The 25,649-nt window shown below is 40.6% G+C and overlaps 1 protein-coding gene across 2 annotated transcripts in view; it reads left to right on the top strand.

The window, feature by feature from the left end:
* LIN9 (lin-9 DREAM MuvB core complex component) overlaps positions 1-20,472 on the top strand; it is a 43,675-nt gene extending 23,203 nt beyond the window's left edge. The window contains exons 6-14 of one of the 2 annotated variants that reach the window (XM_069852690.1): positions 4,327-4,484; positions 4,850-4,983; positions 5,946-6,065; positions 6,238-6,339; positions 11,597-11,677; positions 15,048-15,173; positions 15,539-15,721; positions 17,636-17,733; positions 19,068-20,472. In XM_069852690.1, coding sequence (XP_069708791.1) covers positions 4,327-4,484; positions 4,850-4,983; positions 5,946-6,065; positions 6,238-6,339; positions 11,597-11,677; positions 15,048-15,173; positions 15,539-15,721; positions 17,636-17,733; positions 19,068-19,173 — 1,108 coding nt within the window. In that variant the 3' untranslated portion in view covers positions 19,174-20,472. The remainder of the gene's footprint in view (positions 1-4,326; positions 4,485-4,849; positions 4,984-5,945; positions 6,066-6,237; positions 6,340-11,596; positions 11,678-15,047; positions 15,174-15,538; positions 15,722-17,635; positions 17,734-19,067) is intronic. The other variant, XM_069852689.1, reaches the window with a different exon arrangement.
* Positions 20,473-25,649: the final 5,177 nt, after the last annotated feature.

Raw genomic sequence — 25,649 nt, 5'->3', positions numbered from 1 at the left:
GGAAGGCAGCAGAACCAGATTAAAATAGCTCCTTTTGGAAAGATGTTCATATCATTTGAGCTTTGCTGAGATAATTTTTCATTCCACTAACATGCTTCCCACTAAATGGGTAATGGTGTATTTGGAGGTTAATGATTGCTTATTAATTTAACTTTTGCCAAAAGTGGATGCTACTGTAAAAGATTAGCTTGCCTCATGCAGCAGTCTATTGGGCCATTGATAAAATGTTAACAGGGGAGATCTCAGATGACTGCAGGCCTTCCAGTGTCATGTCAGCCTGACCTCTGTACCAGAGGAGATTATGAAGTGACTCATCTTGAGAGAGCTCACCAGACACGTGCAAGACAACCAGGAGATCAGGCCCAGCCATGAAGGGCAGGTTGTGCTTGACCAACCTGATCTTCTAGGACCAGGTGACCCGCCTAGTGGATGATGGAAAGGCTGTTGATGTTGTCTACCTCGACTCCAGTAAAGCCTTTGACACTGTCTCCCAGAGCATTCTCCTACAGAAGCTGGTGGGTCAGGACTTAGACAGGCATACTCTTCACTGGGTAAAATTCTGGCTGGCTGGCCGGGCCCAGGGAGCTGTGGTGAACAGAGCTAAATACAGCTGGTGGTTGGTCACAAGTGATGTTCCTCAGGGCTGGGGCCAGTCTTGTTTACTGTCTTTATCAATGATCTGGATAAAGGAATCGAGTGCTCCCTTAGTAAGTTTGCAGGTGACACCAAAATAGGCAGTATTGATCTGCTTGAGGGAAGGAAGGCTCTACAGGGGGATCTGGACAGGCTGAATCAATGGGCTGAGGTGAATTGTATGAGGTTTAACAAGGCCAAGTGCTGGGTCCTGCACTTTGATCACAACCCCATGCAATGCTGCAGGCCTGGGGAAGAGCAGCTGGAAAGCTGCCTGGTGGAAAAGGACCTGGAGGTGCTGGCTGACAGCAGGCTTGAACACAGGCAAGCAGTGTGCCCAGGGGGGCCAAGAAGGCCAAACAGCATCCTGGCTTGTTTCAGAAATGGTGTGGCCAGCCCAAGTAGGGAAGTGATTGTGCCCCTGTACTCAGCACTGGAGAGGCTGCACCTCACATCCTGTGTTCAGGTTTGGGCCCCTCACTACAAGAAAGGTATTGAGGTGCTGGAGTGTGTCCAGAGGAGGGCAACGAAGCTGGTGTAGGCTCTGTAACACAAGTCTTATGAGGAGCACCTGAAGGAACTGGGATTGTTTAATCGGGAGAAGAGGAGGCTGAGGGGACACCTTAATCACTCTAGAACTGCCTGAAAGGAGGTTGCAGTGAAGTGGGTGTTGGTGTTTTCTCCCAAGTGATTAGCAACAGGGCAAGAGAAAATGGTCTCAAGTTGCACCAGGGGGAGGTTTAGATTGGGTGTTAGGAAAAGTTCTTCACTGAAAGAGTGGTCAAGCATTGGCACAGGCTGCCCAGGGAAATAGTGGAATCGCCATGCCTGGAGGTGTTCAAAAAACATTTAGATGTGGCATCTTGGGACACAGTTTAGCAGGCACGGTGGTGTTGGGTTGATGGTTGGACCTGATGATCTTGGAGGCCTTTTCCAACCTTAATGATTCTATGATTCTATGAATGGTTTTCCAAGATAATTTTCATCTACCTGTAGAGCAAAGGGTTTTTTACGTTACTATTCTGTTACAAATTTCTTCTGTCTCTCCTCATCATGTGCAAGTAAGTTAGATTCCTTATGAATACTAGTATCTCGCCATGAGGGAAGGAAAAAGAGACATTTTGCATCCACAGTATTGATTTCAGAGGATGATAGTGTCTCTGTGTGATAGCTGCGCATGTGGTTGTCATCTTTCTTCAAATTTTGTTTTAAGTATATTGTAATATTTTCTTATGTCTGCTGCTACTTTAAATGTCCTATCACACCATCAACAGTGTGGTTGATTGGCACTACAGTATTCTTCATGGGAGCCTGCAAAGCTTGTAAGATTCCAGTAGACTGTGGGAAAAGATATGCTTCAAGAAAAGGAAGAGGTAATAGTTAGTCTTGTGTACTCTGTATAAACTTGCGGTTGTGAAATAATAATGGATGTGAATTGAGCTCCGATATGCTTGTACTGCTACTATATGATGGTGACGACTCCTCTCTTAGTTCAGATTCTTGTGACTGAGGTAGAAAGAGAGAATGTTCAACCCCTTAAAAAGTTTCTACAGAAAACTGACGAGGTTGCAATGTGACCTAATTTTAATCTTCATTGTGTCATAGCAATGGCATAAAGATTGGAATAACCTTTGTTAAATACACTTGGTGGATGTGGGATTGGACATTTCCTTTAACAGAAGCCAGAAGTACATTGCAAATACTTTCTACATCCGTGACCTAGAGCAGTCTGAACAGAGACTTTTTAAGAACATCTGAGCATTATGTTAAACAGTAGTTGTTGTTGTAATTACATCAGTAATTAGTATATCAGCATTTGAATTTGTATTTTCAGCAGTATGGATCAAAGAACATCAGGCATTATCTGATGTTCCCAATGCAAGACCCTGGCAATGATTAGGACAACTAATATTAAAAGTCTATGTTGCTACATTGGTTTTTTTTTTTGGCCCTTTTATGTCTTGCTGTGATTAGTCACTCTGTTCTCCTCAATGGAACTGAAAAGCTCTGACCTCCATTTTGCCACAGCATAGTCACAGCCCACAGCAAGTATTATTTCACACTTGTTTGAAGCAAATAGCATCTTTATTTCAGAATATCCAAATAGGTTTTGCATAAGTCTCCAAACCACATCACTCTCTCTCTGCCATATCCCTTTCCAGTTACTTTGAATTCCTAATGAGGATTATTAGGCTATACGCAACTCCAGGTAAACCCATTTTGCTCTTCAGTGGTAAACTGGCAAATTTCTAGACTTTACAAAGAATAGCGACACATTTTACAGCGATAGGGAACAGAAAGTCTGGAAAAGAACTTCTGGTGCGGTGCATTACTGCGTATACCTGACAGAAGTACTGAAGTACATCACAGCTTCAGTTCAATGTATAGGATAAAAGGCATGTAGACAAGCAAGTGCAAAACTGCTATTAAGTATGAAAGAAAGAGGTCTCAGCACCCTGGCAGCTTAATTCTTAATGATCTTCTCAAACATGCTGCAAGGAAGAGAAGTTTTGGAGAACAGTGAAATGGCTTCATGGAACTTTCCGAGGGAGGGCTACACAGAATAAATGTTTATTTCAGTATATGATAGGAGAGTAGTAGAAGCAGTCTTGGAAATAGTAGCTGACTGCTCAGTACCAAGTGGGAAATAAATAACTGAGGAAGATCTTGAAGGGATTTAAAAGAGAAAATGATTTGCCATATAGAAGGGGGAACCAGTGGAGGAGTTGTCAATGTCTTCTAAAATAACCTCATAAAATAGGACATTTTATTGACTGGTGATCAATGTATAACTGTATAAGTTCTACAGAAAATATTTAAATTGCATTTGACTGCAATAAAGCAATTAACAAAGGTTGTAAATTATTTGATAAAAAACTGCTTTGCAATTAAGCAAACCTACAGTAGCTTTTGTATTCATTTTCAATTAATTTTCGTTGATATAAGAATGATAAAACTTTTTTTTATAAGGAATGAGAGATAATGTCCTTAATGTCTTAAGGCTTTCAGTATCTCCCTCATGCATCATGCCTATTCAGTAGGTTAAAAGTGAAAAAATATTTAAGCCAAGTAAGGCCCTTGGGAGTAAGTGATTCATCTTTTAGATTACATTTTAAACACGCACACACCTGTCCCAAAAGAGGGCAGGGGACTCTTGGAGATTATCTGGTTTTACACAATAGTTCAATATACATCTGTGCAGAGTAAAAGAAACGGAGAAGTGCTCTTTTATGTTCTGAGTCTCATGCCCTTTCATACAAAGTTAGTTTAATTGAGCTAATGAGGACATGTGAAAGGTATCTACTATGTATTATAAGTGATGGCAACCAGGGAGGCCTCTTTATGTGCATTGAACTGGTATTCAGAGCTGACTGGTTGTGGGACCTGCTTTAGCTTTGTTGTGACACTAGGTGGATCCCTAGAAGCAGAAAATGTCCTAAAAAGTTGTACTTTTCTGATATATGAATGCAAACTGTTAGCATTCCTGAGTATTATTTTATAAATAAACTATTGTTCTAGGAGTGATAAGGCTGTCTAAATCCATTTAAGGAAATGCTTCTCTCCTGAACATTTCACCCAAGCTTTTTCATTTTCCTTCTCTGATTTGTAAACTGCCTGCTTATTTGATGTGTCTTCACATATGTATGTTTTCAGTGCTGAATTTAAGTATGGTTTTACCTAATTGTATTGTAGGTGTTCCTCTGCATTCTTTGAGGAAGAGAGATCAGCATTAAAACAGAAACGACAGAAAATAAGACTTCTGCAGCAGCGGAAAGTTGCAGATATTTCACAGTTCAAAGATCTTCCAGAAGAAATTCCGTTACCACTTGTAATAGGAACAAAAGTTACAGGTATTTTCTTAAAGACAAAGAGAAGAACAGCCAACAGTTTTGTAAAGATTTTAGTAAATGATAATATACTTAGTACACATAGTTAAATTTAAAACATCGGCAATTGCATATATTTATCATTGGCTCATTGAGAAGATACCTGTGAGGGTTAGCTAGTATTTTTAAAACAGTAATACAATTTAGAGGTACAACCTTGGTACAATTTGTTTCTGCTGTCCAAATTGTAGATTTTTTTTCGTTTAATCTGTGGGTTTTAAATATGCAGACAAAGGGTTGCTTTCGAAAGATTTATAGAGTCGATTTTTCTCAGTGATATCAGAACATGATAATGCTTGATTTGTTGTTCTTTTCTTTTTTTTTTTAAGCACGTTTGCGAGGTGTCCATGATGGACTGTTCACTGGACAAATAGATGCTGTAGACACTCTTAATGCTACATATAGAGTGACTTTTGACAGGGCAGGTCTTGGAACACACACAGTCCCAGACTATGAAGTTCTTGTAAGTATTAATGACACATTCTTAAAATACATGTAATGAAAAATAAAAAAAATCTACAGCTGTATGCTGTAATCAAAAAGAAGATAATTCAAAATTTTACATCCAGGTTGTATTGTCATAAATTAGAAACAAGCATGGGAAATGCCAGGCGAATGAGCTTCTACCTTTTATGACTTTATAGAACAGGATAACCCTCTATAATAATGGCTCAGGCTGGACTAGTTTACTAAAGCTGCTGTTATAGGTTATTATAATAGGCTGAGTTTAATATGGAGAAATGTAACAAGTAGTGTAAGATCCCAAAGAAAAATCTGCTATAGGATCCTGGCAGGATTTGCAGATATTCAAGAAAATGGGCCTTTGTAATCTGTCTGGGAAGGCCTTTGGTAGTCCCAAGCAAGTATTATGAGTTGATTGAACTTCATTTTGAGATTTCTTATGGTAGTGAAGCTACCTGTGGGAATGTTGCTTTGGTCAAACATTTTGTGATTATTTCCTAGCTCATAGGCTTCTGTACTGAATTATGAGCTCCAGAAATTGTTCATGCAAAACAGCCTGACCTAGACTGCAAGCTTTTCAGAGGACCTCACTTTCTTTTATATGTTCTGTAGTGCTGAATCTATTAAGGACCCGTAATTTGTCTAAGAGCTAGTTGCTGTCATGATCTGAATTTCGATCCTCTACTGCAGTCATGATTTGTCTGCAACATGCCAGTAGTATTTTTGAAATTATTCTCGCAAGTTTTATTTAATGTGATGCCATAATACTTTGAAAACTCCAGCAGTGGAGTATGATTTTGAAGCTCCTGCTAGCCCAAAAGTGAGCTATTAATTTTTGAACATTGTTGGTTTTGGGGCATGGCTACTCCAGATTCCAGAAATACAATACATTATATATTCCAACAAGTGTGGAAAATTAATTAGTCTGACAGCTGAAGTATATCCTTCCTTTTCCTGTCTTAGAGTAATGAGCCTCATGAAACCATGCCAATCGCTGCCTTTGGACAAAAACAACGGCCTTCAAGGTTCTTTATTACCCCTCCCCGATTGCAGTACACACCTTCACTCCAGTCTCCAATTACAGTAAGTTACTCTGTTCATGTAAAATTAATAATTGAAATATTTTCTGATACATGCCAAAGCTGTTACCTTAAACAGTTTTTGAGATTAATTTCATGAGGCTATTTGGAAAGATAAAAATTTTAGCAAATCCCTCTAAAATAAGTTATTAAATTGAATGTTCCTTCTTGTATAGGACAGTGATCCTTTATTAGGACAATCTTCATGGAAAAACAAAATTTCAGGCACAGACAGTGAAACGCTAGGAGGCTTTCCAGTAGAATTCCTTATTCAAGTGGTAAGTGTTAACTCCAACTCTTAATTTTGTGTACATCTTCCTGTGTTTATTCTGCCAATTCTTCTGCAGTTAAATTATCTTCTGTTGATTTATAATGGTTGCAGAGATATCCAAATTTTGAAAAGTTGTTAATAAATAGTATTTGGTTTTTATCTCCCATCTTCCCATGTCCCCTTCTTAATTTTCTCTCTTGTCCATAAGCTTTGAAATACGAGGTCTGACACAAAAAAACCCAACAAACTGAGACTATGCCTGTAACTCTTTTTTATTTAACAAATTAAGAAAATCAACCACGATCACCTTCAAAACAGTTCCCTTCTGAGATGACACACAGCTGCATATGATGCTGCCAACATTCAAAGTGATTCCACAGATCATTTTCTGAAAGGCACTTGAGGATCTTTGTCGCTTTTGCTTTCACATCTTCTACTGACAAAAAGTGGGTTCCTTTGAGCATCAACTTTATCTTTTGGAAGAGTTGCAGGGAGCCAAGTCTGGTGAACAGGGTTGGTGCTGAAACACAGTGATGTTATTAGCTAAAAACTGCTTCACAGACAAAGCATTGTAGACTGGTGCACACTGAAATTTTCCAACTGAGGATAAGAAAATGTCTATATTGGAACACATATCTGTTCATACTGCGTGAAGCAACCAAGGTGAGCCTTGTCTCACTCTGGGAAGCTAGAACACGTTCTATAACCATGGCAGGGGGTTGGAACTAGATGATCCTTAAGGTCCCTTCCAACCCAAACCATTTTATGATTCTATGATTCTTTGTCTCTCCCTTCCCACTCTTGGTTCTCAAGTTATGGGATTAGTCTCATTGGTTTTGTGTCGGACCTCATAGGCTGATCTTCAGACCACACAAGGGGCTTATGTCCCTAAAAGTGTGTCTTCTTTTCTCTAGCTCTGCCATTTGGTCTAAAAATAGATATTATTTCTACCTGCAAACTTTGTACTGTGCTGACATTTTTAAAAAAAAATTAAAATATACTTGCATTATGCAAAGAATATTTGCCTGTGTGCATTATCATGTATTGTATAACATTGTACTTGATGTTATGCCCTACCCTCCTGGAGAAGAAAATAAGCGCTCTTTTCTCTGAAAGTAAAAATTTATGTTATAAATGAAAGAACTATTTTTTGTCTTCATCTTTATGAAAAAATTCCTCAGCAGTTTTTCTACACGAGTCCAGAAAAGCACAGACAAGTAATGTTAGGGAGCTGAGACTCATTACATATCAAATCTCATTGAAGTAAGTTACTCTTCAGGATGATGGAAGAATGTAATTGCTTGTGTTGGCTTAGCTTAAAGTCTGTGATTGAATTCTTTAACAATGAAAGCTCTTTTGAACATGCTAAACGAGATTGGAATGATTGTTTAAAATATGAAGAACTGAGAAATAATGTTGCTAAATGCTTCTCAAATTTTAAAGTGTATGTTATTAGTCAAAAGAATGAAGTTGTGTCTGTAGTTCACATGAGACACTAATATTTTGGCCATTCAACATAATAAATGTTATTGGACAGAATGTTCTGTTCGGGTTTTAAGGGGAAACTTATTGTATGAAGCTAATTTTGAAAAAGGTGGCTTGGCATCTAGCTTGACTAAGAAAATTTAAAATAGATGTAGTTGTTGTATGGTTAATTACGTTAAAAATTTCAATACACCAAAGAAAACAGTCTTTGCTTATGCTGCTAAACTGTATCTGCACCTATCCTACTTGAGTCACTGATAATGAAACTCAGTAACTAAAGTGTATTGAGCTTCACAACTGTTTAGTGTGTCATGTTGATCTGTTTATGATATTTCTGTATTTTTATCTGCAAATGTGTGATTTCTTAGTCACATTTGGTAGTATATTATTACTATTGGTGGCATTTTAGAGAAGTATTGTGTTAATGCATATTTTTGCTTGAAGAGCATAAAAATATTTTGAACAAAATCAAGCCACAGATTTTTGGTATTTGTTTACGTGGGCATCTTGATACTTAATCCAGGTTTTTGATGAAGAATCAGAAGGCTTAAAAAAACACGTATTGAAGGACCATGCATTAATTTTAAGTCTACCACCTTAGGCATTTTAAGCATCAACTTTTTTATTAGAGTTTAATGATGGTACTGCAATTTGGTATCGTGACATACATGAGACTGGTGAATACTGATTATTGATTGCACTGCTTTCACCAGTCCAGATGTATTTTTATGTTAAAGGTGGCCATTATAGATGTTCTAGCCTTTCTTATATGTTGATACAATAAAGGGGTGAAAGTCCTCATTCTTATTTAATGATGATTCAGGAAGTAAATGGTCAGAAAATGTTTGATTCAAATAAAACTCTATGGAGAACTGGCAATTATTTATGATACCATGAATAAACAATTTCATGGGAAAACTTTATTTTGGACCAACTAGAAAAAAAACCAGCACACCTTGAATAAGATTTCAACCCAGCCCCTCTGTTCTTTTTTTACAAAAGGAAGTATAGCCAAAATCATGTGCAGACACTGATAAGTAAATGTTAGGGATGTTCTCTTTACATATAACTTGCTGTTGTAAGTAAACACTGGGACAAGTCAACAAGAAACAAGTAATAAATCTAAAAAATGAAAAGGCTTTCATGCTTACGTGCAATATGTAATGTATCCTTAAATATTTCATAGGCTATACTGCAGGTCAAAATTGATAGATTACATTCTTACATTCTAGTCAGTATTAAAATTTAGATGATGCTTTTCCAAGTGCTCGGCTACAGCTCAACCCTCTCCCTTAGTTTTGGGAAAAAAGTTAAACTGAGAAGGAAAGAGATTGTTGCAGGTTGCTGCGTGTCCAGTAGAGGGAGTATGTTAAGGCAGCACGTTCAGAAAAGTGACTTGTTGTCTTCTTGATTGCTGCGGAAAAAGGAGTTGTTCTCTCAACTTAAATGCATGATGAAAAGTCTGAAAATGGATACTGGATTTTTGACGATTTTGTGTTTACAAAAATTTTTAAAATATTTCATAATTAGTTATTGAACATTTTTCTTTGAAATTCTTGTGTTCTTACAAATACTCTTGATTAAAAATTAAATCTAAAGTACAAATCTAAACATACTGGTTGGGTTGTTCCATCGTATTTTTTAATGTGGAATAGCATTGTACTAAAATCTCATTTCCAGTTTAATGAGCACCATAAACTATAATAGGAAACCGAGTTATGCTAAAGATGGAGCTGTTAGGCAAGAATTTCCCAAGGGAAATAGAGCTGAACTGAGTTAAGGCATTCAGTCAGTATATTGGCAAATTAAAATGGAAGTCCATTCAGTAAAATGTAACAATGAGAGAAAGTTGCTAGACATTATAGATATAGTGAAAGATCAGAGTTTCTTCTAGAAGGAATCAGATTATTTTGATCACTGGAGTATATTTGAGACAAGGAGGAATATAATATAAGATCCAAGCTCATAAACAGGAGAACTAGGGCCCTGCATCCTCAAATATGTCTGGACTCCAACATAGAAGTTAAGCACCAAATACCTTGCAAGTTTGGGGAACAAATGATATATTCTGCATTAAGTAGGAGACTCACCAGTTTCATGTAGAAGGACGACTTGGATGTGTTAGGCAGTTGCTGAATGGTGATGAAAGTAGAGCTTGATGAGTAACTTTTTAGCAGCAGTGGCAGATGGTGTACAGTGATTTCCTTCCTCCCAGATGTTTTTTTGGCCAACATGAGCATGTGTGTGGTGTACTAGAAAGTAGATCAGAGTGATAATCCAGCTCAGAGGAAACAATTAAAAAATTTCTTTTTCATGCCTCTTCTGAACTTATTGTTTGTCATTATTGGTTCCTTGATTGAGTTCCTCATGTAGATGCAAAAATACAAGTATCAGCTCAGCATGGGCATTGGAGGACAGCACAAGGGCAGAAATGAGCAGCTAGAATCTTCTGTACATATGACCATGGCTGGCCATCCATTCATAAGATGCATCTAACAAAGTATTTGTGGTATTGAGAGAAGTATTGATGCCATTTTACAGCTCTGGTTTACAGGTCTGCCTGGTACAGGCCTCCTGTTGCTCCCATTCAGGAAGGATGACAGCAAATGGAAAAAATTATACAGGAAGGGCCACAAAAGGTTAGGAGATCAAGAGCCTATTATGGGAAAGAAGACTGGAAAGGCCTGGGTTTTGATTAATCTAGGTTAATTAAATTAACGTGGGGAAGAAACACTTTACTGTCTGTGAATAAACAGGGATAAATACAAAGAGGGCAAGCCTATATTTAGCTGAAAAACAGCTTTGGCAGAACAAATTACAATTAAGTGAATAAGGATGCATTTAACATGGAAATTCCAAGAAGATTCATAATCGATGAAAGAAGTCCTGGAATAATTTTCTATTAGGATTTGTGAGGGCAAGAAATCTGGCTGCTTTAAGTCTTAACTTGAAAATCAACGAAGATTATATATAAAACACACGTATTTTGAATTAGAAGTTCACATTTCTTCCAGTTCCATTTTCCAGTATGAGGATGCAGTTAACCCCTTTGTGATGTATAAAACCTGGAATCTTGGCTGTTTACATCAGTAATAAAACAGTTGCTGGTTTTAGTAGAACTAGGACTTCTCTCAGAGCCCTAGAGAGTATGAATAGTTTGAGGCATGGTGTGTGTGTTGAGAGCGCTCCCAGTAATTTCCACTTCAGCCTGTTATGTCCCAAGGGTAGCACAAACAGGGTATTCCTATGAGACTAGAGGGAAATAGAAAACCCAACTTACACAAAACTTGTTTTGTGTAAGACAGATCCAATCTCTATGACAGCTTTTACTGCAGGAGTGTACACAAAGGGCTGGTGCTTGGTCAAGGGCACAGCTGAGAACAGGCTGAAAACTCTGTGAAAAAAGATATCGTAAGGTGAATGATATTAATTATAGTATGTGATGATAACACCTTTTGCTTTCATTCAGGCTGAAAAAAAGCAAGATTCTTGATTCTTCAGCCTATAGCTGGCCACAAATTCTATTAGTCTTCCTATAGGGAATTTCATCTGATAGATTTTAGCATTCTCCACTCTAAGGCTCTTGAAAATTCTTTAAAAGTCTCTCAGAAAATCCATAATTTAATTTTAATTTATTTTTATTTCTGCATCTTAACTTGATGAACAACTGATAAATGTATTTTTAAATGATGAAATAAACACATTTTACTGTCTTGAATTTTTATGGCATTTCAAAACTTAAGGACCTATTCATTCTAATAATAGTTGCTTTGTTTTAGACCAGGCTATCGAAAATCCTCATGATCAAGAAGGAACACATCAAACGATTGAGGGAGATGAATACAGAAGCAGAAAAACTGGTGAGGATGTTTACTTTTCAGTTCTTAAAACAGAATATGCTCTAACAGCTAATGCAAACAGATACAACTAAAACCAGTCCAGATAAAACCTGTATTTTATTGCTTTCTATAATGTGAATTATTTTTTATTATTTCTTAAAGACAAGTCAGAGAGGTCAGTTGTTTAAAACCGTGATTCTCCTTTGAAAGCATTATGCTTTGGAAACTGATTAATGTTAACATCTGAACAGAATGTCAGTTGACACATAAAATAAGGAAATACTATGTGTTTTGAGAATCTTGGGTATAAGTTTATATGGGAAGACATCGTAAGTAAGTAGGTACTTACTTAGCTTTCTGGCTATAATAACTCAGTTTAGAGATTTTTCTATACAAATCCCTGAGTGCCCTTGACTGGCATTTAAAATTACAATACCAGAGTAGCTACAGCATAATTAGCAGCAGCAGCATAGTTTTTCTTGGTAGGCTTTATCTAATCATTAGTTAGCAAATCGGATTATAAGAATGCTGCTTCTGCCACCCATGGCTATCAATCAACTTGAAAGTGGAAAGCTATCAGTCTCAAGCTTCTGCTAGTGTCTATTCAGACAGATCTTTCTACAGCATATAGATAGAAGACTGAAGGTTTGTGAAGAGGAAGAGGAATCCTTTTTTTTTATTATTCTTGAAACCAAAAATGCTGATTTTTTCCATGTAAAACATTTGAATGTTGAATAATTGATTATTGTGATAAGATTTCTTTCCTTGTCCCTTCAGTGATCACACACTTATGTACGTTCTCTTACTCTGCTTCCTACTGCCATATCTATATGTCTCTGTAATTTTCTTATTTTGTGCTGTGATGCTGCTCTTCAAAACCTAATTATCATTTCAGTTACTACATTAATTTTTCATGTGCATCAAATGTTTTGTCTTTTAATTTTGCATATAAATAATAGATGCAAGAAGAAGCAAGATTAAAACGTAGTGCAACCTGTAACACTAATATTAAACAGTTAACAACTTTTCTTAAAACAAACTAAACAACTTTTTGGTTTTACTTTTGCATGGATAAGGAAATCCATAAGAATGACAGTAGCCTTCCTCTGACAAGAATCCAGATGTTAACGTGTGACTCGGCTAATAAGTCATACATTAGCTGTATTGTGGAATAAGAATATCAAGGAAAATAACAAAATTGAAAGAGCAAACAAAGAAACAGATCTAGAAATAAACGTTACATTTTACATATTTTAGCTCGGTTGTAGCCTAGATAAGGTCTTCAAATTTGAAATTCTTCCCTTGTGCTGTTTCCTTTGTAAACTAGCAATCATAAAACAACTTCCGTTACTGTTCAAGGCTGTCCTGATAAAAATAGAGGAAGAGATACCTTTCTGTTGGTGCCATATTCTTAGCCTTCTAATCCTCTTTGTCCTTTGGCAATCCCATTTATGTTTGTGCTGCTGAGTAAATGTCGTTTCTCCTTTATAATGTATTTTCTTTGAACAGAGTCTTTCTGGCACCAATCCATGCACATCAGTAATGTACTTGAACATGAATAAAATAGAATCCTTTGAGTTCATTCAGGTCTAGTTTTATTGTCAGACTTTGAAAATAATTCATACAATTGTGATTTGATAATTGTTATGAGTAACACCTCTGTTTGGTTTAAAGGAGTCCTTTTATGGAGACTTTTTTTTTAATGACTGATCCAATATAGAAATAAACAGAACTGATCAGAATCAGATCTGATACTGAATGTTATTATCTGACAATAATAATGAATTTACATGAGGCAGGGGATGCCTTCAGAGGAGCCGTTAGTGCATATAACTGCATATTTTCTATTTAATTTTCCTGAAAGGACAGTTAAGCATCTTGACATCACTACTAGTCTTGGTAACAGGCTATAAACAAGTTATCATGTACATAAAGCAGTAAATACACTTCCAACATCCACTCAGATAAACAAATCTAAATAAAAAGGATGGCTACTTCATTTTTTTCACTTGACTTGTAATAAATATAAGATAAAGGTGATACTGGTTTTTGTAAAGAAGCATGTAGATGCTCAGTCATAGATGTTATCTGCTTCTATTTAGTTAAAGCCATCCATGTTTTGTCTGCCAGTTCAGCTGTTTGTGTTTCCAGATCTCCAATTGCTCCTGGATCAGAAATAGTGCTGGTGCTAAGAAGTATTTCTTTCATCCTCACTAACATAGAATACCCTTAGCCTTTCTTCTCCGATGAGGAATTCACAAATTGTATGTGGCTTTCACAGCAAACCTGTGGTAGTGCAGCCTGCTCTAGAGGGGCTGGTTACTGAAGAAGGTCTGAAAGTTACTATTGTCTACTTACATTCCAGAGCCATGGAAGTATGTTAAATATATGCTGGTTTCTAGTTTGCTTTTAAGTGAATTCTTAAACTATGATGTTAGTTAAAAGCCCTGTCAATTTGTTATTCAGACTTGTCAATCCCTAGAAATCATTTCAGTGATTAAGTTTAATGGGGAACTTAACAACTGTACTGATAACTGAAATCTCGATTTTGAGTTTTTGACCTGTATCCTCCTGATGAAGGCTCTTGGCTTTGCAGTTTGCTTCATCTTGAAGCATAAAATCTATGGCTACAGGTCTGATTGTGTGAGATACATATATCTCAGACTTGTGGCCAAGAAGCAGTGGAAATATATCTTGCAAGATGCCATTTGTAGAGGAAATTTTACAATATATTGTATGTTCTGCTTCAGTGTTGTAAGTATCACCCAAACGGTGTTCAGATGTATTCTGAAAACACTATAAGAAAAACGTACTGTATTCTGGTTTGGTTTGGTTTTTATTTTCTTTTTTTTTAGTGGAAAACTGTGCTTACCCTAAATACTTGTATTACGCTAAATACTTGTATTACAAAATATAAGCTCTAGTAACTCTCTTGGCAGAACTGTGGTTGTAACAGAAGGCACATAGAGTCATCCTCAGGTGACCACGAACTTAGTAGGCAACTGTACCTCCTCCCATCCTGCAGGAGTGGTGGCTGTGGCCATATTGTCCTATACTGTTCTCATACTGACAGGATAGTTTTCTGCTCATACAGTAGAGAGAAGCCATACCCAGCTACTGGAGTAATAAGCAGGTTGGACCATGGTTGTTGTATGTGGTATAGCACTTTATGAAGAGAATAAAAGCATGGTATTTACTACACAGTTGTCATTCAGAGTTTTGATAGCAATACTAGGTTAGGGTTTAGTATTTTGTATATCAACAGTTTTCTATTAAACAACGGGATTTCAATTATCTCTATTATTTTCAAGTGAAAATTCCTTTTGATACGTTCAAAAGATACATAGGTAAAGTATTGCATTAACTTGAATATGCTTTGTCTTTTCCACAGAAGTCTTATTCTATGCCAATAAGCATTGAGTTTCAAAGGAGATATGCAACTATTGTTCTAGATCTAGAACAACTAAACAAAGACTTAAATAAAGTTTTACATAAAGTTCAACAGTATTGTTATGAGGTAAGATTTTGGTGGAATCTATATGTATTTGTTGGTTTTGCTTAACCTAAGTTAAAAAAAATAGAATTCCCTGGAAAGAAGGCATAGGTGGGGGTCACTTTGAAATGAAACTATTAGCAGTTGTATTGGATTCCATCTCTCTTTCTGTCTCCGCCTTTGTCCATCTATCTCCGTTTCTTTTACTAGAATGCACTTTTGCTGATGGCAGTGGTCAGTTTTTAAATAGTCGTGCATGTACCTAAATGATGAAAAAACGCTGTGTGCTATGTACCCGTGAACTGTCTTTGAATAATTTGTCATTTCTTACATACACCAAATGCAAAAGTGATTGGCGTTCTTTGTTTCTCTTTATTATATCCATGCAGCTTGCTCCTGACCAAGGCCTCCAGCCTGCAGACCAACCAACAGATCTGAGGCGTAGATGTGAAGAGGAGGCGCAGGAGATTGTCAGGCAAGCAAATTCCTCAACAACAGGACAGCTTTGTGTTGAAAGTGAAAATTTAACTGATCTCATCTCTAGACTTACAGCAATATTACTGCAGATTAAGGTAAAATGTTTGCAACATAACAGTTTCTCTCATAAAATTTCCTCCCAGGTGGGAGGAATATAGGAACACTGTCAGAGTATGTAGGAATGCAGCGAGGAAGGCTAAGGCCCACTTGTTATTAAATTTGGCAAAGGAAGTCAAAGACAATACATAGGGCTGTTTCAAGTATGTCAGCAGCAAAAGGAAGACTAGGGCAAATGTGTGCCTGCTGCTGAATGAGGTGGGTGCCTTTGTGATGGAGGATTCAGAGAAGGCAGAATTTTTGAATGCCTTCTTTGTTTCAGTCTTTATTGCTAAGGCCAGTTCTCAGGAATCCCAGAAGCTGGAGGAAAGAAAGACTGTCCCTTGGTCAAGGAAGGTCAGTTTAGAGATCATCTAGGCAAACTGGACATTCACAAATCCATGGGTCCTGATGAGATGAACCCACAAGTGCTGAGGAAGTTGACAGATGTTATTGCTAACCCACTCTCTGTCATCTTTGAAAGATCATGGAGAACAGGAGAGACTGAGGGCTGGAGAAAAGCTAGTATCACTCCAGTCGTCAAAAAGGGCCAAAAGGAGGGCCCAGGAAACTACAGGCCAGTCAGACTCACCTCTGTTCTTAGAACTGTGATAGAACAGCTCATCCTGAATGTCCTCACCAAGCATCTGGATGAAAGTTATTGGGAGTGGTCAACACGGGTGCACCAAGGGGGAGTCATGCTTGACCAATCTGATAGCCTTCCATGAGAGCATAACTGGCTGGGGTGCATGAGGGAAGAGCAGTGGATGTTATCTACCTTGACTTCAGCAAGGCTTTTGACGCTGTCTCCTATAACGTCCTCATAAGTAAGCTCAGGAATTCTGGGTAAGATGAGTGGACCATGAGGTGGGTTGAGAACAGACTGAATGGCGGAGCTCAGAGGGTTGTCATTGGTGGCACAGATGACGGTGTTCCCCAGGGGAAGTATTAGGCCCAGTCTTGTTCAACATATTCATCAATGACCTGGACAAGGGGACAGAGTGCACCCTCAGCAAGTTTGCTTGCTGATGACACAAAACTGAGAGGAGTAGCTGATACACCGGAGGGCTGCGCTGCCACTCAGGCTGGAAAGTTGGGCAGATAAAAACATGATGAAGTTCAACAAAGGGAAGTGTAGAGTCCTGCGCCTAGGGAGGAATAACCCCATGCACCAGTCCTGGTCAAGGGCTGACCTACTGGAAAGCAGCTGTGCGGAACAGGACCTGGGAGTCCTGGTAAACAACAGGTTAACCATGAGCCAGCAATGTGTCCCTGTGGCCAAGAAGGCCAGTGGTATCCTGGGGTGCGTCAAAAAGAGTGTAGCCAGCAGGTTGAGGGAGGCTATCCTCCTCCTCTGCTCTGGCTTAGTGAGGCTGCATCTGGAGTACTGCTCTGGGGTCCCCAGCTCAAGGAAGACAAGGAGCTACTGGAGAGATGCCAGCACAGGACCATGAAGTTGGTTAGGGGACTTGGAGCGTCTGTCTTATGAAGAGGCTGAGAGGCCCGGGTCTGCTTAGGCTGGAGAAGAAAAGACTGAGAGGGGACAAATATCTAAGGGACAGGCATCAAGAGGGTGGGACCAGACTCTTTGCAACAGTGCCCAGTGACCAGACAAGGGGCAATGGGTACAAACCGAAGCACAGGAAGTTCCACCTGAACACGAGGAAAAACTTCTTTACTGTGAGGTGGCAGAGCACTGGGACAGGCTGCCCAGAGAGATTGTGGAGTCAACTCTCTGGAGATATTCAGAACCCGCCTGGACACGCTCCTGTGCACCTGCTCTAACTGATGCTGCTTTAGTGGGATCAGGGGGTGGGGGGGTGGGCTAGATGATCTCTGGGGCTCCCTTCCAACCCCAACCATTCTGTGATTGTGTGAACCAAGAGAACACCTTCTGTTTTCTTCTCCTACAGTGTCTAGCAGAAGGAGGTGACCTGAATTCCTTTGAATTTAAATCACTTACAGATTCGTTAAATGACATTAAGAATTCAATAGACTCCTCAAATATCAGGTATTACTTTTTGAATATGTAATGCTTAATTACATGGTTTGTGCCAGGAAGCAATTCTTATTATGTTTTTGAAGTTAACATTGATTATAATAAAGAGGTTTAATCTAGGAACTTTTACTTATAGCAATGGCCCCATTTAAAAGGGGGCTTCTTAAAGGGAGAGTGAAATTAGCAGCTTTCTCCTTGCACCTATCAATGAAGTCACCTGATTTAAAAGAAAAAAAAAAAGAAAAAAGTGCTAAATTGATGCAGCAACAACTAGACTTTCTTGCTCTTCAGCCATTTATGACAACTAATAAGTGGTTTAGAACAGTTTTGGACTTTGAAATCTCACTAGTAAATGTATTGTAAGTTCTTTAAACCACAGAACAGCATAGTTTCATTATTATTTTTGCATAGTTACTCAAACTCTTGTCTGTGAATATCAAAACCTGGCATATAAGACAATTTGGTCTTCTGAGCAGCTGCAATTAACAATATTTTAAACCAAGAAACAGAAGACCAGCCATATTGCCCCCAGATCAAAGGCCAGTCTAGTCTACCTAGGCCATTTTTCAACAGTTGTTACGAGCAGGTGCCTGAGAAAGCATTATAAAAATAGCAAGAATGTTGTGATGCTTGTCTGGAGTACACTGCAGCCTCCAGCAGTTTGTCACCTGGATTTTTTTTTTAATTATTATAATACTGCTAAATTACATCACTTAGAAAGTATACCTAAATGGCAAGTGTTTCTTTACACCCTCCAAACTTGTATTGTTGCACAACAATACAAGGCTACACACACGAATTTTCTTTTTTTTTTTTTTTTGCAAAGATAGTAGGATGGGTATGGCCTTTTGATTTAAAAATAATTACTGAGAAATGCTATTTTATAGCATTTTTCATTAGTAAAAAACAGAAATAAACCCCAAACGTTAGTGAAACTTCTCTACAATCAACGTTGGAAATAGCACATTGGAATGGACTCAGCCAAAGGTTGACATGTACTGTGAAGAAGGTGATGATCTTTCCATTTTACTGCACTTATTTTGGGTATTCTAACATCTCTTCATAATATTTTTTTATTTCTTTAACTCCAGTCATGTTAAAGTCTTCTTTAAAGTAGCTGAGACAGGAACTCTTATTTCATGCAGCTCCTTGAGCAAATGCCATTTTCAGATATAGCTCTAGCAAACTGCATTAGTATAAGTTGCATTAGTATATACTACTCTCTGTTTCATCTGAATTGTTATATTAGTTATGTTCGTGCTTTGACTTTCACTGTAGAACTACTCAGACACGACTCTTTAACGTGGGATTTAACACTTTTTTTTTCTCTTCTTTTCATCCTATAGTTGTTTTCAGAATAACGTTGAGATCCATGTTGCACATATTCAGAGTGGTCTGAGCCAGATGGGAAATTTGCACGCTTTTGCAGCTAATAACACCAACAGAGACTGAAAATTTTCTTTCAAGTGTACATCAAGTAGTTCTGGAAAATCCTCTTCCTTTTATGTAGGCTTCACCAAATACCCCAACTGCCAGAAGATAAGGGAAAAGAAAACCTCTCAAAACCGGACCCTTTTAAATATATCTGCTTCTTGAGAAAACCAGCATTACTGGCCAGCGTTACTTTAGATATCTGCATTTCTTCTTCATATGCAGTAGTTTTGCTAACTGGTAACCTCTTAGTAATTGCATTTACTATAATAAACTGGAAAACATGCTTCCATATAATTCAAACTTAGTTTTAAAAGTTCGGATTAATTCTACACACCTCTTGCTGTTGGCTCTCCAGGTACATTAGAAGTCATGAAGAGGAAATGGCTCAAATCAGTAGGCACATGGCAGGTCTTTGTTACCTAAAGCTACACTTCTATGGAGGTGTTGAGAGTTGCCATTTCGGCAACCTGGTGCGTGGTGACAACGCGGGCTGAGTGTTCCTGATCTAAAGAAGCAGCAGCAGGATACAGACAGCAAACAGAAGCTGTAAAGTTGAGGATGTTGGGCAGGTCTATTCATCAATGTCTTATTAGAACTTTTAATTTATCATAACTTATAGAAGGGGCCTAATGAAGGAATATAAGAATGTAAATGGTAACTTTCTAGAAAGAGATTGATAATGGCTTTTTTCCTTCACACGTGGTGTTTTATAATAAATGACTGGTTAAACATATTGTTTTTCCAACTTTTTGTTTGTTTTGCACAACTTTTAAATTAGATTGCTGGTTATCCAACAATACCCGACATATATAAATATGAAGACTTTTATAATTAAAGATAACCAGTAAGTGAAACCGCAAAAAGTGACAACCTGCCTATGAGTACCTTTTGGAATGTTAATCTTGTAAAAAGTGTGTATTGGTTTGTTTAAATAGTCTTGTAAAGCTTCTGTGTTATCAACTGTTTCCAGATACGAATTTTCAGAGATAGCTGTGTAGAGATGTTTTTGATTCTTTTAGATGCCTCATTAAATGAGGTCTTTTATATGTTAATGTATAAAGAATATGTAAACAGGATTATTTTCAATTTTAAAATTTTGTATAGTTTAAAGATGCTTCTGTATTCTGTGTTGGTATTGTGCCACTGCAAAACTTTAGTGCAGAGTTTATATTTAGCTAAACTTGTTCTGTTAATTAAGAGAAACGCCTAAATCTTTTATTCTCAATGAAATTTGTAACTCTGAATAAATTGACCTATGAGAGTTGATATATTTCACAAAAATGCAAACTTTTTTGCAGATGGTCTCAGGTCATTTTTTTAAAAGATGATTTAATTGCAGGTCCTGCTTTTGGGCCACAACACCGTCATGCAACACTACAGGCTTGGCAAAGAGTGGCTGGAAAGCTGCCTGGTGGGAAAGGACCTGGGCAACAGCCAGCTGAACATGAGCCAGCGGTGGCCAAGAAGGCCAACAGCATCCTGGCTTGTTTCAGAAATGGTGTGGCCAGCAGAAGTGATTGTGCTTCTATACTTGGCACTGGTGAGACCACACCTTGAATCCTGTTTTCAGTTTTGGACCCCTCTCTATACATGAAGGATACTGAGGTGCTGGAGCATGTTCAGAGAAGGGCAATGAAGCTGGGGAAGGGTCTGAAGCACAAGTCTTACGAGGAGAGGCAGAAGGAACTGGGGCTGCTTAGCCTGGAGAAAAGGAGGCTGCGGGGAGACCTTCTCTCTCTCTCCAACTGCCTGAAAGGAGGTTGCAGTGAGGTAGATATTGGTCTCTTATCCAAAGCAGTAAGTGACAGGACAAAAGGAGACAGCCTCAAGTTGCACCAGCGGAGGTTTAGATGGGATGTTAGGAAAAATTTCTTCACCAAAAGGGTTGTTTGAGCACTAGCACAGGCTGCCCAGAGAAGTGGTTGAGTCACCATCCCAGGAGGCATTTAAAAGACATGTGGTTCTTAGGGACATGGTTTAATGGTGAACTTAGCAGTGCTAGGTTTATGGTTGAAAGTCTTTTCCCATCTAAACAATCCTATGATGCTTATAATTCTTAACGAGATTGTTTGGTTTCTTACAGTCAGTAAACTTTAATTCACCCAGCACCCCCAAGAAACAAAAGTCTCTTTTTTTGTCTCCTCCTGTAATTACTTCTCTTCTGTGATCTTCCCAACCTCTAACATATGTGCTTCTTTGTTACCCAAGTCCACTTGGGACAGATGGTGCCTGATTTTGGTTGGGTGAGTTTTGCTTCATGTTTTTTTCAAGAACAGCTCTGGTTTCCCAGAACGAGAATAGTACTCAGAAATCCTGCTGTGCCACCTAGCCTTACAAGCTTGCAGTTCAATCATGGTTCAGCTGTCCCAGATCTTGCAAGAACAGGTATGTTACGGGGTGATATAGGAATTTTGTGCATTGGTAACCTTATTCTATGGAGCACAATTTCTAATATAGAGTATTTCTGCCACCAGTATGTGGGCTTACTTTTTCTGTGCTTCCAAACCATCAAAGCCTGAAGGCATTCAGGAGCTCTTCCCTTACTGGAGTCTTTGTAGCCAGGAAGAATCGGCCTGATCCTCAAAATACACATACAGTAATAGATCCTTCCTTAATAAATTGTCTGAATTACAGGAGAAGCTTCTGTTACTACCAAGTTTGGCGTTCTCAGTGCAGAGCCAGTCAGATCACGTAAACTGCCTCCGTGTGGTGCCTAATGTTCCAATCTGAAGCTAAAGCACCTTCACCACCTTCACAGCATTCACAAAATACTCCGTATTTTTATGTTGTTTAATATTAACCTCGGCTTAATCAGCAGAGCCGAGAGGCTTTTGTCAGAGCAGACAACGATTTGAGGGTTTGGGTTTTGTTTTGCTTAGGACAAAACTTTGCAGTTTCAGTCAGGGATGGGGCGGTTGTTTCGAGCAGCTCTGAGGCAAATACTGACACGGACAGCTAAGGAGTTTTTGTAACGCGACCTCCGGGCCGCTTAGGTCCCTCGTTCACCTCTGACCCGCAGCTGTGGCCCTGCAGGGCCTGCGAGGAGAACCCGAGATACCTGCCCTCCCCACGCCCCACCGGGTGAAGGTAAGAAACCCGGTCGCCGCCCCAGCTACACACACAGAGCAAACCCGTAAACTTTTATTTTTCTTCCACAGTCAAAAAACCTCGACAGACCGGTCGCGCTCTTCCGCTTTTTTAAGTCCAGAGCCCCGAAACCCGGCGATTTGTTAGCTTCTCGACTAAGAAACGCAAATACAAACCGCGCTCACGGGAACCTTCCCACCCGGCGCCAACGGGAGCCGCGGGCGGGCGGCGCGGGCCCCGCTCTCCTCCAATCAACACTCGGCCGCGGCGGCAGCCCGGGCGGATCAAGTGCAGCGGCGGCGCGTGCCCCGCTCAGAGCGCGCGGAAGGCGCCGAGCGCGCTCTCGCCCCACTCGGCGCGCGGCTCCGCGTAGGCGGCGGGTCCCGGGGCGGGCGGGCGCTGCGGGCCCGGGGCGGGGCGCGGCGGCTCCAGGCCGGGCAGCGGCTCCCGCGGCGCCGCGCAGGGCGGGTCCGGGCCCGCGGCGCGGGGCGGCGCGCGCTGGCGGCGGGACTTGGCGCGGCGGTTCTGGAACCAGACCTGCGGGTGGGGGGAGGAGGCGGTGAGCGGCGCGGCGGGGAATGGGGGGGGGGCGGCCCCGCCGGAGCCCTCGCCCTCCCTCACCTGGATGCGCGACTCCGGGACGCGCGTGGCGTCCGCCAGCTTCTCCCGTAGGAAGATGTCGGGGTACTTGGTGTCCCGGAACGCCAGCTCCAGCGTCTCCAGCTGCGCCGCCGTGAAGCTCGTCCGCTTCCGACGCTGCGAGCCCGACGGCGCCTCCGCCGCGGCCGGTCCGGTCCCGCCGGCCCCCGCCCACCGCCCCGGGGGCTCCGCGGGGCGCCCCGAGGCCATCGCGGCGGCAAACGGGGCGGGGGCGGCCCCGGCGCCGCTTATAGCGGGGCGGGGGGGCGGGGTCGGCGGGCTCTGCTGGGGGCGGGGGGGGGGGGGGGGTGTTCGGCTCCCTGGTCCTATAAATCCGTCTGGTAGCGAGAGGTGGTGCGCGGACGGGCTCTAGACGTGGATGGGTAAGGTGGAAAGATAAACGGTCTCTTAGAGTTACAAGAATTTATCGATATGCTTAATTCATAGAATCATCATAGAATCGCCAAGTTGGAAAAGACCCACCGGATCATCGAGTCCAGCCATTCCTATCAAACACTAAACCATGCCCCTTAGCACCTCGTCCACCCGTCCCTTAAACACCTTCAGGGAAGGTGATGCAACCACCTCCCTGGGCAGCCTCTGCCAGTGCCCAGTGATCCTTTCTGTGAAAATTTTTTCCTAATGTTTAGCCTAAACCTCCCCTGGTGGAGCTTTAGGCCGTTCCCTCTCGTCCTGTCCCCTCTCCACAATCTTCTTTCAGGTAGTTACAGAGAGCAATGAGGTCTCCCCTCAGCCTCCTTTTCTCCAGGCTAAACAACCCCAGCTCTCTCAGCTGCTCCTCATAAGGCCTGTTCTCTAGCCCCATCACTGGCTTTGTCACTCTTCTCTGGACTCGCTCTCGTGAGATGTAGTTCTCTTGGGACAAGAGATAACCTGAAGGGAGTCTCCAGACACGGTTGGATAACCTAGAAAAATAAACATTCCTTAAGGACTTAGACTTTGTCTAAAACTAGTCTGTATACTGCTTTTGTAAGATGGGATGCCTTCATTAGAAGGGCATCCAATTCAGCACTGAATTGTAAAATAAAAATATTATTGCCATGCTTTGAAGGCTTTGTCCTTTTCAGTGTTTTACCAGGGAGCAAGTGTTTCTCACAGTGGACAGGGAGGATCAGGGTCCTGGGGGGCCTCGGGGGCAGCACCCCGCAGGGTTATTTCTGACAGGGCTGCCGTGGAGCTGGCTGTCGGAGGGGGTGCTGCCTGCCTGGGTCGGGGTCATCACCTCGCTGGTGCCTGCGCAGCCCCCGGCTCCCCGGCCACAACTTGTCGCCCAGCTGGAGAGTCTCTCACTGAAACCTTGTCCACGTGCCTGGCGAAAATCCTTAAAAATTAGGTTGCCCCTACAGAACCATCTCCTACGAAAATTTGTTTTGTATGAAAGAATGATGTTGTGAGCGTTAAAAGCCATTTTTGAAAGTTTTGTTCCTGAAGTGTTTGCACCTTTTTGCCTTTATGCGTGGAGTGATCTGGGTGCTTTCGTTAATGAAGTTTCTAGGGAGTTTGTTCCCAAAATCATGGCTTGTAAATCTGCAGGTGGCAGTCAAACGCAAGGCTTTTCCAGCGTTCTCAGTGAGCAATGTAAAAAGAGGGCATGGTGAGGAGAAAGGGCACTGGGGAGCGGAGAGCCGCAAAGCGTGGGCAGCAGTATTTTAAGTTTTTAATAAAACACCTGGGGAGAGTTGAATTTATCTGCAAGTTGCGTGCAGATTTAGAAGATGCCACAGGTGGCACCGAAAGGGAATCACCCCGTGTAACATTTATATGGTGAATATTTTATTTTAACACCAAATAATATTTGCTGAAAAACATAAGCAAATATTTCTTTCCCGTGTAACACAGACTAGAGATGTGACATCCTTTAGGTTTCTGAAGGATTTAATCCTGCTTTGAATGATGCTGTTACAGGGACACTGAGTTTAATTTCTAGGACTTGCCTGATGTGGATTAAGACAGAAAGAACAGCTTTTTTAGGGAAATGTGGTTTTTTTCACACACGTACATGAGGTTTTCTTTCAGCAACAGCGGCCCAGGCTCAAGTAGCAGCTGGCACCGCAGCCCCTGCCGTTCACACCCATCCTGCTGCTTTTCCTTTGGCTGAGTGGGTTGCTAAGCCATGTGCGAGTCCACACACTGTGATCCGGGAACTAACCCAAATTAAATTAACTCTACACTAGCAGCAGGTTGTTTGTTTTTTGGTTTTGTTTTGGTTTTTTTTTTTTTTATCCAGCTCTGGGATTCCTGGCCCCTGGGGTGGCTGTAAAAGTGAGAGGGTGCTGCTGGGTGGAGCAGGAGGGAAATGAGGAGATCCCTTCTGGGGTTACTTCTAGGACTGCTGGCACTTGGATATGGTGCTGAGCCAGAAGAGGACAGAACTGAGACAGGCTGCCCAGAAGCACGGTGATTTTCAGTGTCAGACATCCTGTTTAGACAATTGCTTTAGCAATGTATATTGAAGACATGTTGAGGAAAGAGTGAGTACTGGGAGCTAATAGACCTATTCCCAACTCATAAATCTGGAAATGGGCTGACGCTTTGATCTCTGACTGCTGTGACATCCTTTGGGCCAAAAGCTGCCTTGGTTCTCTTGCACTTTAAGGTATCAGAGCTGTTCCATTAACTATCTCGTAACAGCACCTAGCATCCCCTGATGAGGCAATGACTGGGGACATTTCCTAGGCCTGAAAGCTTTCATTAGGAGACCTAGATATAACATTTGTAAATGTCCACCTTGTTGTGGTGGAAGAAAG

The sequence above is a fragment of the Phaenicophaeus curvirostris genome, chromosome 2, assembly GCF_032191515.1.
Source record: "Phaenicophaeus curvirostris isolate KB17595 chromosome 2, BPBGC_Pcur_1.0, whole genome shotgun sequence".
Taxonomy (NCBI): domain Eukaryota; kingdom Metazoa; phylum Chordata; class Aves; order Cuculiformes; family Cuculidae; genus Phaenicophaeus; species Phaenicophaeus curvirostris.
This window is presented reverse-complemented; position numbering and strand designations above follow the sequence as displayed.